Source organism: Suricata suricatta, chromosome 11 (assembly GCF_006229205.1).
Source record: "Suricata suricatta isolate VVHF042 chromosome 11, meerkat_22Aug2017_6uvM2_HiC, whole genome shotgun sequence".
Lineage (NCBI taxonomy): Eukaryota > Metazoa > Chordata > Mammalia > Carnivora > Herpestidae > Suricata > Suricata suricatta.
In genome coordinates this window covers 9,504,746-9,517,868 of record NC_043710.1, presented here as the reverse complement: position 1 = coordinate 9,517,868, position 13,123 = coordinate 9,504,746, and the positions used below count along the sequence as shown (strand labels likewise).

Sequence of the window (13,123 nt, the reverse complement as noted above, 5' to 3'; positions counted from 1 at the left end):
CCTGCCCAGTTTGGGGAACAGCTCCTGCCCAGTTTGGAGGACAGCTCCCTGCCCAGTTTGGAGGACAGCTCTTGCCCAGTTTGGGGAACAGCTCCTGCCCAGTTTGTCCGCTGCTCTATCCTAACACCTCAAGAGCACCCGGCGCACAGGATCTGACATGCACAAACAAAGCATGTGAACAGGCTGTGCGCCCACACAGCGACCGGAAAGCCGTGACTGAAGGACGTGGGTGATGCTTTTTCGCTCCCAGGCTTCTCAGCACCTTCACCATCCCATGATGCACCGGGAAGCTCCAAGAGGGAGACCTAGGACGCAGTACCTCCCAAATGTACTTGACTACTAAACTTTTAAAAGATGTTTTGCAAGGGAGGAGGGGTCATGGCAGAAGAGAACGGCCGTTTCGCGGGACCAGTATTTCGGGGTACACTGAGGACCATGCGGCCTGGCTCACCCTGTTTCACACACGAAATAGCCTGTCCGGCCTGGCACCCTGGAGAGTGCAGGGGCCACAGCCCACGCCCTGTCCTCAATGGCCCCGGCACACAGGATCTGACATGCATGGGGGGTTCCCGTAACCAAGGCAAACAGCTGGGCCAACCTGAGCTCCCCAGACACCCGGCTCCCCCCCGCCCCCGTCGTCCTTAGTATGTGACATGTAGGCAGCCTCGGCGAACACCAGGAGCACGCTCCGCAGACAATGACGTGCCACCCAGAGCGCCACACCACATGGCCTCACCGTGCTATTGATGCTGGCTAACAGCTTCCCGTTGAATTCCACCATAGAGTACACAGCCCCTTTCACTTCCTTCTCCGCCACCGTCTGCAGCTTTCCTGAGGGGAGGAAGAGAGACTGAGTCTCCTTCAGGAGCCCATACTGTAAGTCATCGAAAGATTCCCCCTCTGGCTTAATTCCTGCTCCCAAACCGCGCATCTGAATGCAGGAAGCAGAGTCCGGGTCTACTGGGGTTAGCCAGCACCGCAACTGAGAGCCCCCACATCGGGGCAGCGACCCCAGGCGGAGTCCAAGATCTACCTCCCCACCCCGCCTGAAACTGCAGACCCAACGCTCGAGATGGAGACCAAGTTCCACCTTGGCCACGTGCGCCGAGATCTGGGGTTGATGGTGAGTCTAGAGAACCCTCCTGGGCAGGGAAGACGGGAAGGGACAGGCACACACGCAAAGCACGGGAGGTGCAGCAGGACCCTCCCGGCTGGGATTCCTCTCCTCTGGCCACTCAATTCTCTTACCCGAGTTCACCTCTCCCCTCGTCTTTCTTTCAAATAGAAAAGGAAAAAACACAAACTAGATTTTACTTGTGGGTCCACCACCCCCTCCCCCAAACTCATCCAGATCTTCAGCAGCTTGAGCAGAAGAACAGAGTCTCGTGTCCCCTTTGCACCGCCTCACTGGGGCTCCGGGCCCATACAGCCCGCTCGCTTCCCCAGGGCTTCAAATCTCTCACACGCTGGGCTGCCGCCCGCCTACCGTCGGAGTACTGAAAGACCACGATCCGGCCCTGCTTGGGCTCTGCCTCTTCGGGGTACACCATGGCCGTGCCCACAATGAAGTACGTGTTGGGGTCCTTGCCCAGCTTGCAGGAGACCAGGCTGAGGGCGTACTCGTTCTGCAGAAACTGGTGGGCGTGAAGCACTGGAAGGAGAGCCGGAGCTGTGACTGGCCGCCGAGCCCCACACACAGGTAGCTGCCCCTGTACCCCGGGCCTCCCCACCCCCTGCTGCTCCAGTCTCCTCGGCCTGTGCTGACAGGAGGCGGCCCGGCACCCTGGACTCCTGGCCAGCCCAGAGCCGCCCACCCCCCGCTACTTTCTTCTCTTCCTAGGATGGTCTGCCACTAGGTCTACCAAACTCCGGAACCTGCCAGAGCCCAGAAGAGGCCAGCTGAGGGAGGACACAGGCCCCAGGCGACAGGAAGAGCCCGTGTGCACCTTCGAAGGTGTGCTGGTCGATGATGAGGAGGTTGTGCACCTCCACCTCTTCTCCGAAGGAGGTCTCGTGGGGCGCCGTGCTGCTGGAGAAGAGCTTGCTGGAGCTGACGCTGCTGGACAGGGCCTGAGGACACAGAGCACACGCCCCCCTCTCGCACGCAGCACGGGCACGGGCCACACCGGCGGGAGGGGGTCAGCCCGGCCCAGAGAGCAGAATCAGATCTAAATGAGGAAACCTCGGGGTGGGCAGCACGGGCAGAGCCTGAAGAACAGAGAGCTCTGGAGTGGACACAGGGACCGAGGACAAGGAGCCAAATTTCGTATAAAATTGCCACAGCCGTCCAAAACACAAGTGTCTCGGGGTTACCAGTGACCATTAAGACAGGGAGGCCAAGTCACCCAAACAAAGCTAATGAGGAACTAAGACGACCCAGCGAGGGGCGGACTTCGGCTCTCGCGATGGGAAGAGCAGGAAGCATGTGAAATAAAAAGAAAGGTGTAAAAGTCTGCTCTGGACAAAGGAGAGAAGGACCCAGCACAGATGCCTGGGAGCGAGAAAAGCAGAGAACCCGCGGAGCAAATGTGTCTGCTAACACCTCCACGGAGTCTGTTCCGTGGGGCCGTAGACAGTCACCCGCAGCTCGCACACGAGAAGCCTGAAGTTGAGGCTTTGCCCAAGGCCCCACGGCAGCCATACACCCTGCAGCCAGCTCGGCCGGACTCCGGACCCCGCCTCCTGCCTGTCATGCTGACGCTGCCCCCGGCTACTCACACCTACAAAGCACCCAACTTGGTGAAGAAAGAGAACATTCATCCTGCAAGGCTACGGAGGAGCAAACCGCGGCCTGCCACACTCATCCCCAACTCTTCTCAGCCCACCCAGGAGGGCGCCGACTCCAGCTGGCTGCCTGGTTGTGCAGCCCGGTGTTCTGGAGCCCCGCTCTCCTACCCGGGTTGACGGCTGCTTCGGTAACGGCCGGCTTGAGTAGCTGTTCCCACGGGGCTGACAAAGCCGCCCCTTATGTGACCCTTTACAGAAGACTTTGCCCGCCCTGCGGTGATGCCACCTTTCTGTGTCCATGCCCTCACCTGGGTGCTGGCACTGGGCCTCAGAGCCGTTGTGCCCCCACTCGTGTCCTGGACTTCGATCCGGCTCGAAAGGACCCCGAAGCACTGGGACACTTCCTGATAGCAGATCTTCCTGGAGAACAGGTGTGGACAGTGCCTCTCAGAACAGGCCTGGAGCAGCCAGGCCAGCGCCCGGATGGCCACGCTCCGCAGCCCTGCTCCCCTGGCCCTCACCTGGGGGACTCGTAGAGGGGGACCGTGCGAATGTGCAGCTTCTGGATCTCGTCGATGGTGCCAATGGTGAGGGTGCTGTTGTTGGCCAGTGCCAGGCTGGAAAGAAGGATCTGGGTTTAGATTGAGTAGACCCAAGGAAGGAGAGGATTCTAGGAGGGAACTCCGTAAGGGGAAGAAAAACAAAGCAGAATTACACTAGCTTACTCCAATTAATGGTTCTCAACTTTGACTCTGCTAAAATCACAACGGTGCGGGGTGATCTTGAAACATTCAGACACCAGGTCTCACTGCCACCCCCCATCTCACTAATAGGTCTGGGTGGGCCTAGGCTGAGTTTTTTTTTTTTTAATGTGTATTTACTTTTGAGAGAGAGAGAGCACGCACAAGCAGGGGAGGGGCAGAGAGAGGGGGACAGAAGATCCAAAGAGGGGAAAGCTGGATGAAATTCACAAACTGTGAGATCAGGACCTGAGTCACTCAACAGACTGACCCACCCAGGGTTGAGACTTTTAAATGCTTTCCATTTAATGATAAAATGTAGCATCAGAACCTCCAGCTGTGATCCTCAGATTATCCTTTGCATCAGAATGAGCGACACTGCTGGGCCCCCCACCAATCCCCCCCCCCCCCCCCCCCCCCCCCCCCCCGCAACCCCCTTGAGGCCTGAGAGTTTATTGCAGCTGGTGCTGTGGCCGCTGGGGGCGGGGGGCGCAGGGTAGGGGAGGAATCACACTAGGAGAACCCAGCTCCAGGGGAATACACAATCAGCCCTAAATCAGGGGTTCGGAAACTTGCCTGACCATCTGAATCATTGGGGAGGTTGCCTGAAAATACAGATTCTAGGGCCAAACGCCCGATCTACCGAATCAGAATCTGAAAAGGAGTCAGAAAAAAATCTGCACTTTTTAAAAAGCATCCCAGGGATTTCTAACGGGCAGCCAGAGCTGAGAACCTCTGTTCCACGTTTCCTATCTCGGCTATTTTCCGCAGATTCAACTTTGGGAACAGGCTAGAGGGGAAGGTTTGCGGAGCGCCCCCAGCAGTGGCCCCTGCGGAATAAAGAAAAAGAGGCTCACCTGTCAGGATAGCCATCGGAGTTGAGGGGACACATGTAGTTGACTTCCTTGAGGTTGACATTGGAGAAGACCAGTTTGTGGTTGCTGCTGTAGATGACGGTGGGGCGGTCGGAGCAAGCAAAGACGTTGGTGGTAGAAAGAGAACGGAAAGTCCTCAAGACCGTGGGCTGGGTGCCCAGAGTCACCTTCTTCCGGTCACTCAACAGGCCTACAGAAAGAACGGCATCAGGAGAGAGAAGGGCAGGACACGGGACGAACAGCTGGGCTGCGGAGGTTCAAGAGCAGCAGGCCGAGGCTAAGGCAACCGACTCCCCACTCCTGATTCCTCAAAGGGCCCCTGTTCACAGTGTGATGCTCACCCGTCTCAATGTTGAGCCCAAAGTAGAAAAGCGCCCCGTCTCCCAAGGCACAGAGGAGGTAGTGGCTGCTCTCAAAGGTGGTCATCAGGATAGAACGAGGAATGATCTCTGTGGGAGAAGGAGCACATCATGACCTCGCTCCACAGTCTGACTCTGACCCCAGCCCTTCACGGGTCAGGTCCTCACGGGACACCTACCTCCGCCCAGCATCTCCTTGTGCAACAGCTCAAAAGAGGGCAGCTTCAAGATACGCGCAGAGATGTCCGTCCAGAGGCCGATGGCACAAAGAGGGGACAGCCCGTTGCTGTCCCCCAGTGGGGTGATGTCCAAGCAGGCCACTTCGTGTTCCATCTCTGTGTGGCTGAACAAAGAGGAATATGGCAGAGGGAGGACTCCGAAGATGAAGGAAGCCCCAGCGGACAGGAGAGGAGAAGAGAGCGACCAGCACACACCTGATCTGTCGCAGCTCCTGCGGGTGGATCTGCAGGTAGTAGAGGGCCCTTCCCACGGCCACCACCACCTGGCTGCTGTTGCAGGAGGCCACACTGATGTTCTTGCCCTGAGGCTCCTTCCACTCACTGACCAGAGCTTTGGGTTCTTGAGAGACTAACCTCACAGACGCTGACGTGATCTAGAAAGAAAAGAGCAATGTCTCCAAGCACCTGCTGGGATCCATCCAGAGTGGGAAGGTGGTAAGCGCTGCCCTAGGGGAGCCCCCAAAACAAACCAGGTAAGTCCTCTCTGCCATGTACTTTCCTTCCCCAAACAGCTGCAATGATTACTTGCTGACAGATGCTATTTGTAGGTGCAGCCCTGAAGAAGGCCGGCTTGTAGCCGCTTCTAGCTGCCAGACCCAGAGCCAGAAAAAAGGGAAACCTGTTTCCTTCCGATGAAGGCTTAGGAAAACTCCCAGCGGAGGAAGACCCTGTGACTCTCCTCTAGCAGTTTTTCTCAACACAAAAATCGGTCTTCTAAAACGGTCACGTTCTTCACTATACTTGAACCATTAAAATACTTGGGAAATTTGGAGGCGCCAGGCTGGCTCGGTAAGTGGAGAGAGAGACTCTTGATCCCAGGGTCATGAAGTTCGAACCCCATGTTGGGTGTGGAGATTACCTAAAAATCACATCTTAAGGGGAGGGACACCTGGGTGGCTCAGTCAGTTGGGCGTTCGACTTCAGCTCAGGTCATGAACTAGTGGTTCGTGAGTTCATGCCCTGCATCAGGCTCTATGCAGACAAGCTCAGAGCCTGGAGCCTGCTTCGGATTCTGTGTCTCCCTCTCTCTGTTCCTCCCCCACTTGCTCGCTCTCTCTCTCTCTCTCAAAAATGAACATTAAGGAAAATTTTTTTTAAGTCTTAAAAACTTAAGTCTTAAAAACGGATGGCTCCATTGGCTAAGCATCTGAGTTTTGGTTTCAGCTCAGGCTGTGATCTCACGGTTCGCGAGACCGAGCCCTGCATTGAGATCTGCGCTGACAGAACAGAGCCTGCTTAGGATTCCCTCTCTCCATCCCTCCCCCACTCTCTCTCAAATTAAACATTAAAAACGATAAAATCCTTTAGTAAAGGCTACTGAAATTAGCTTAATGAATCTATTTCATCACTGAAATAAAACAAAAAACAAGTTAATGACAGTGCAACATTACCAATCATCTCATCAATCAAAACGGGGTTCCTATTTAAAGAGGAAAGCCCTTTAATAACAGACACACGAGCTGGTGCTTCAGGCCACGAGCAAGGAAGCAATGAATCAGTGTCTGGGCATCCCCCACCCTTGGTCCACAAACCAACGGACCCTTCCCTCTGGCTTTTAACAAACCCACCACTACCCGCTGACTAACAGGAAGACCCACGTGGATAAATTGATGGAGACAAGTTCATTAATCCTCAGGCACACAAGCGCCATGCCTGACACAGGCAAACACAGACTCAGGCCACAGTTAAGAAAAGGTTGAGGATGATGTGCAAAAAGCGAACAGTGCCAGGGGTCACGCCAAACTGAACACAACTAGGGTGTAGGAAGGCACTCAGAAATCAGGCTCCCGGGGCTCACTAGCGCAAAAAGGGTATCTGACCCCCACGTCACATCCATATTTAAAACAGAATCAGAGGAGAGTAAGTTCTGGTTCTAACAACGTGGGGGTGCTGCCGACAGTCACATATGGATGGGAGCGTTAGCGCTAAATCGGTGTGTGTTCCTATGAAAACACAAGATAAACTATGTCGCAGAAAATAAACACAATCAGTGGTTTGCCCAAATATGGTACCCAAGCCCTAAGAACACTACGATCCCAGTCTATAAGAGAGAACGTGAATAAATATGACATACGTGCATTTTAGAAAAAAAACGAAGCCAGAAGGAACAACTCTAAAGCTAACCCGCCACTGGGTGTAGGTTATCGGGTGATTATTTTCTTTCCTTAGGACTCCTGTTGCTTTTAGAGTCCTAATGACACACTGTTTGAAAATCCTGCAGTGCTCTCTACTGCACTGTGGGTCACATTCACGAAAACGGGGCCTGCCCCTTTCTCAGTCACCTGGATGAGTTGCTGATGAGCCACGTTGCCACAGAAGAAGGTCTGCTGATCGTCCACGAAACCCATCAGTTCGGTTTCCTCCACCTCCTCTCCGTTCAACATGAGAACCCTTCGGCAGAAGAGAAGGCCGGGGTCAGCCGGCCCGGCTTCCCCACCGTGCGCCCGCCGAGCCCTTCACAGGAGCACCGGAGCCGGCCCCAGACCCGCCCTTACCTTGTCTGGCCCACAAAAGAGAGCACCAGAGTGTCGTCAGTCTCCCGGTTAGGATCAGACCGCAGTGGCCAGAGACCTGCAACACAGATCAAGGAGGAGGATGCAGGGCTCGGCCCAACACGCGCTCCCCACATCTAAGCAAGGGCGGCCTGGGCCCACGCGGCGGGAACTCTGTGGAGCCCGTCCCGAGGCTGAACCATCCACTCCGTTCTTCCCTGGCTTTGAGACCCTGAAGAAGTTATTTTTAAAACTGTTTGGAGCCTAATACTTTAAAGTTTTCCCTTTAACTTGGAGGAGGAGAATACATTTCTAGAACTCAAAATCAAGATTTGTTCTTAAGATGCGCACACAGGACTTTTGTCCCTCTACCTCTCCCTGCAACCCGTCTGCCAAACAAGTCCTCAATAGTCTCTTGTTTATTCTTCAAATGGAAAAAAAAGTTTTAAGGAAATTGGCACTGTTTTACAAGCAAACACAAATATGAGAGATGCCTGGCTGTCTCAGTCAGTGGAGCATGCAGCTGTTGATCTCAGGGTTGTGGGTTCGAGCCCCACACTGGGTGTAGAGATTACTTAAATCTTAAGAAATACATATAGGTGCACCTGGGTGGCTCAGTCGGTTAAGCATCCAACTTTGGCTCAGGTCATTATCTCGCGGTTTGTGGGTTCGAGCCCTATGTCGGGCTCTGGGCTGATAGCTCGGAGCCTGGAGCCTGCTTTGGATTCTGTGTCTCTCTCTGCCCCTCCTCTGCTCATGCTCTCTTTCTCTCAAAAAATATACGAACATTTAAAAAAATCTAAAAAAATATTTAAAACACACACACACACACACACGTAAAATGGCCTATTGTACACCCCCCTGCCCTGTTTTTTTCCACTGTGTAGTAAGCCCTCGTCAAATCTGACCAGCACCTTGTTTTTAACAGCTGCACAGCACTTAATTGTACTGAGTACTGGTTTCTTATGAAGTCCTCACTGACAGACACTTTTTCAGTATTTGGCATACAATGCCACGGTAAATGATTTTCTATTTACGTCATTCTGTATATATGGAGGTCTGTGGGGCAGATGCCTAGAAACAGGACTGTCTGTAAGTCATTACGTTAAATGCATATGGAGTTTTGGCGGATATTACCAATAAGCATGCTTATTTCCTCAGAGCCTCACCAACTGTGTGGTCAACCTTCTGATTTCGGACACCTGGGAAGAATGGCGCCATAGTTCAGCTCTGATCTGTGTTCCCCTTATTACACGGAAGGCCTCTTACCTGTCCACGCATGTTCTTTTGACAATTTGGGGACAGGAATTTTTGGTGATCCTCTTTATAGAAATGTCTGGATACGTTACGGAGATTAGGCCTTTGTCTATAAGGTGAACTACAAACATTTTTATCTGGTTTGCCATTTCTCATGACTTAACCTTACAGTGTTTTGTTTCTGCCATGCAGAAGTGTTTTATTTTTATGTCGCTGAATCTTTCCCTTTGCTTCTGTACTTGAGTCACAGTTTAAAAGACCGTCCCCACTCTAAAGTTTTAAAAGGGGGCACCTAGGTGGCTCAGTCATCTAAGGGTCTGACTCTTGACTTCAGTTCAGGTCACGATCTCACAGTTTGCGAGTTCAAGCCCCACATCAGCGCTGCACTGACAGAGTGGAGCTTGCATGGGACTCTGTCTCCCACTTGCTCTCTCTCTCTCACATTAAATAAAAATAAACTTAAATAGGGGTGCCTGGGTGGCTCCGTCAGCTAAACGGCCGACTTCAACTCAGGTCACGATCTCAGTTTGTGGGTTTGAGCCCTGCGTCAGGCTCTCTGCTGACAGCGCAGAGCGGGGAGCCTGCTTCCGATTCTGTGTCTCCCTCTCTATCTCTGACCCTCCTCCACTCATGCTCTTTCTCTCTCTCTCTCAAAAAATAAATGTTAAAAAAAATTTTTTAAATAAAAAATAAAAAAACCTAAATAAAAATTTTAAAGGAATTCAACAATTTGTTCTTTTAACTTTTCTACAGCTTTTTTATTTATTTTTCTACAGTCTCCTTTTTACGTTAAGTCTGATCCATCTGGATTCTAGTAAGGTATATAAAGTACAGTACGGAGTCAAACTTCTCTTTCCCCAGCTGACGACTGGGAACGCCATTTATTACAAACCATTTATACAAGAATCATCTTGGGGCACCTGGGTGGTTCCGCTGGTTGAGCTCCGACCTGACTCAGATCAGGACCTCACAGTTCATGGGGCTCGCTGCTGTCAGCACAGAGCCCACTGAGGATCCTCTGTCCTCCCCTCTCTCTCTGCCCCTGCCCTGCTGGTGCTATCTCGAAGATAAATAAACATCAAAAAAAATCATGTTTGGGGCACGTGAGGGTCTGACTCTTGATTTCAGCTCAGGTCACGGTTCACGGGTTGTGAGACTGGGCCCCACGTCAGGCTCTGTGCCGACAGCACAGCACCTGCTCGGGATTATCTCCCTCTCTCTTTGCCCCTCCCCGAGGCAGGCATGACCTCTCTCTCTCTCTCAGAATAAAAAAATCATCTCTATCTCACTGAACTGAGATACCACCTCTATCATACACTTAATTCCCACATGTAACTGTGTCTATTTATGGACTTTTTTTTTTTAATTTCTGAATTTTTGAGTCTGCGCAAGGAACTCTGCCCATGAGCGCACCAAAACCACACTCTTATTTGCTAGGTTTAATGGCACGTTTTAATATCGGGTAGAACTAGTCCCATCTCGCTGCTTTTTTAAGTCTTCCTGGCTTTTCTTGCTTCTCCCTTTTTCCATGTGTATCTGAAGGTTATCTGAGTCTAGGAAAAAAAAAACCTCTTGATATTTTTATTGAGATACATTAAATACAAAACTAGGTCAAAGACTACTTTAATTTAATTTATAGGATCTTGGGATGTCTTTTTTTCACTTGACCGATCTATCCTTTGAACCCTTAAGGAGTATTTTCATGTTTTCCCTGTACACATTTTGCACACTTCTTGTAAAATTTATTCCTTGGCATTTTGCCTTTTTACGGCTATTGTAAATTAGCTCCTTCCCTCCACTGTATCTTCTAATGGACTGTTTTCACAAGAAAGCTGCTGATTTCAGTACATTAATTTTATATCCTGCTACCTTAATAAATGTCTAGTTTTTCCGTCAATTCTCTGGAGTTCTGTAGTTTTATGATCCCTTCCTTTCAAACTCATAAAACTCATAAACCTCTATTTATTTGTTTCTGTTTCCATCCTCCTATTTCTTAATAGTCTAAACAACTTTTTTTCTGATGTGTCTATGGATATATCTTTGAACTGGTTTTGCTTTATGATTCAATCTGATCGTCTTTTTCCCTCAACAGGTGAGTTTTAATCAATTCGCGTTTACAAAAAGGACAAACCAGATTCTTCAGACACTCGTGCAGGGGTTTGCTAGTTGTTCCACCACATTATCCGGGGTCATATCTACCACTTATGTATCTTAAAAGCCTTTCGCTATGTGGTCTTTCTTTGATCTTCTTGGTTATTATAGTTCTCCTGGAACTGAGGCTGGTATGTCTCCTCCAGAAGCTCCCGTGATACTATGTACAGTGTACGGGATAGTCTCAGTCCCTCTTTTTTCAGGGATTCTGTAAGTTCCCTGAGAGAAACATTAGATTTAACTTAGAAACTTTTCCCCTTCTCTCCTCCATTATCCAATTTTGGCCAATAATACATAATTTCAAACAGATTTGGGCACTCTTAAACATGTTTAAGCTTCTACCACTTATTTGTCTTTTCCGTTTTTTGTAATTCTTCATTTGACCTGTTTGCCTCTAGCTCCCACCCCCGTGCTTTCACAGCATGCATCGAGGCCAAAGACCAAGGTTACTCAAAGAAGATTTGCATCCTGTGTCCACCAGAAGGTTACCTTTGATGCCTGGTAAGTCAATGCTGGCATGCTCATGGATTCCAATTCCATTCCGGATGATCCGCAAGGAACCTTCCTTGAAAGCCCCAGAGCAAGTAACCAGCTGCAAGCAGAGAAAGGGTTTCTAAATAACCCCCTGCCCGAGCCTGGGGCCATCATGCTGATGCCCAATTCCCTCAAATTTTCCAAGCAGACAGGACGTTCCAGTCCAAGAAGCAAAAAGCAACTGCCAGTGCCCCTAGGTAGCTGGCTTCCATTACTGGAACCCAGATGTACTAGAAAGAGCACAGGATCTAGAGTCAGACACACCTGCCATTTGGGGGTAATGGGACCTTGCAAAAGTTACTTAATCTTTCTCAGACCAGGGGTCCTCACTTCTGAAATGGCCAAGAATTCCCACTCAGTAGGAGTGCTCGTGCGATCACAGCCAATGCAGATCTGGATCGCAGGCCTGGCGATGCACTCAGTAACTGGCAGTTATCCTTGTGTCGTCGGGATTAGTGAGCCAGGCTCTTAAGAGTTATCCTCAGTGGGCACACCCCGCTCCGGACAGGCAAGCCCAGGAGAACACAGTTTGAGTGGATGTATCAACCACCCATTTCTATGATGGCCCTCTTACCTGTCCCTGCCCCTGCCTCTCCAGGTCCACCACACACATGTCCACAATGGGTCCTAAATTGGTAAAGGTCTCCATGGCCACTACATAGGAGCCTTGTTCGTTGCTGTCAACATTGAGCTAGCAAGAAAAAACAAGGTTAGTTCAGGAATGCTCCTAAGAGATCCACCATGAAGAAATGGCTATCATCCAAGAGAGACTCTGAACCCTACAAGACCTGCCCTTCTCGTACTCCACTGGATGCTTCCAGAAGGGGATTACTGACGACTAAGGAACATGGTTAGCTTATAGGAGACCCGGGAACCAGTCAGGGAGTTGTAATCATTGAGTCCCATGGATGGATTTCAAAGAAGCAGCTTGGCAATCCATGTAAAATGTGTGCGTGCATTTCTCTGCAGAGAAATCCAAAGGTTTGGTGCTCCAGAGGGGATCCGGCACATTAGACTATGACCTATTTGAAGGCAGGAGCTGGGTCTTGTCCGTCATTGTGCCCACGGCGCCCAGCACCTTGCCTGGCACATCTGTTGAATGAACCTTTAAGACAAAGAGCTAGTCAGGGTCGGAAGTGAAATCAACCAAGGAGACAAGAGCATTGTGCGGAGACAGATGTGATGAAGAAACGAAGAGGCTGCCGACACGGGAGAGACGTTGACAAAGCAGCGAAGCTGGCGAAAAAGAAGCCAGAAAGAAGAAAGTTATCTTCTCACCTTCACAAGCTGGGAGTCCCCAAGGCGAGACCCAACAAACACAACGCCGTTGTCCAGGTACGTCAAGCACTCGGCGATCGAGGTCTAGAAGCAAGCCAATGGCATGAGAGGCGTCAGAGTGGACACCCCACGGGAGCCTGACACTGTCCTACCACTGTCCTCTCACCACTCAGACCGCTGCTAAGAGAACAAACAGCTGCAGCCACAAGTCCCAAAACGATTCTCCATTTCAAATCCCCGGGTTCCACTACACAAATGCTCCTAATGCTGTGTGACTCCATTTATCACATCCTTACACTCAGAAAAATCCATACTTTCTCTTGCAGGTGTCTGCTCCAAACGGTCATCTTAATCTCAATGGCTCCAGTCTGCCCAAAATAATTACAAACCCCTAAAATTCACCGCATAATTCTTAACTTTTGGGGGAACCGTCCCCTGGGGACGGAGTACCAGTATCAGAGTAATCTTCAA

The 13,123-nt window shown here is 50.9% G+C and overlaps 1 protein-coding gene across 2 annotated transcripts in view; it reads right to left on the bottom strand.

The window, feature by feature from the left end:
• The window catches only part of DDB1 (damage specific DNA binding protein 1), a 29,969-nt gene that overhangs the window by 8,790 nt on the left and 8,056 nt on the right, over nt 1–13,123 (bottom strand). For both annotated transcript variants that reach the window (XM_029956831.1, XM_029956832.1), the window contains exons 8-21: nt 12,653–12,736; nt 11,949–12,065; nt 11,330–11,432; nt 7,436–7,511; nt 7,223–7,331; nt 5,136–5,314; nt 4,881–5,044; nt 4,684–4,791; nt 4,325–4,532; nt 3,249–3,344; nt 3,036–3,147; nt 1,947–2,070; nt 1,487–1,651; nt 737–831 (exon numbers count right to left, since the gene is read on the bottom strand). In XM_029956831.1, coding sequence (XP_029812691.1) covers nt 737–831; nt 1,487–1,651; nt 1,947–2,070; nt 3,036–3,147; nt 3,249–3,344; nt 4,325–4,532; nt 4,684–4,791; nt 4,881–5,044; nt 5,136–5,314; nt 7,223–7,331; nt 7,436–7,511; nt 11,330–11,432; nt 11,949–12,065; nt 12,653–12,736 — 1,740 coding nt within the window. The remainder of the gene's footprint in view (nt 1–736; nt 832–1,486; nt 1,652–1,946; nt 2,071–3,035; nt 3,148–3,248; nt 3,345–4,324; nt 4,533–4,683; nt 4,792–4,880; nt 5,045–5,135; nt 5,315–7,222; nt 7,332–7,435; nt 7,512–11,329; nt 11,433–11,948; nt 12,066–12,652; nt 12,737–13,123) is intronic.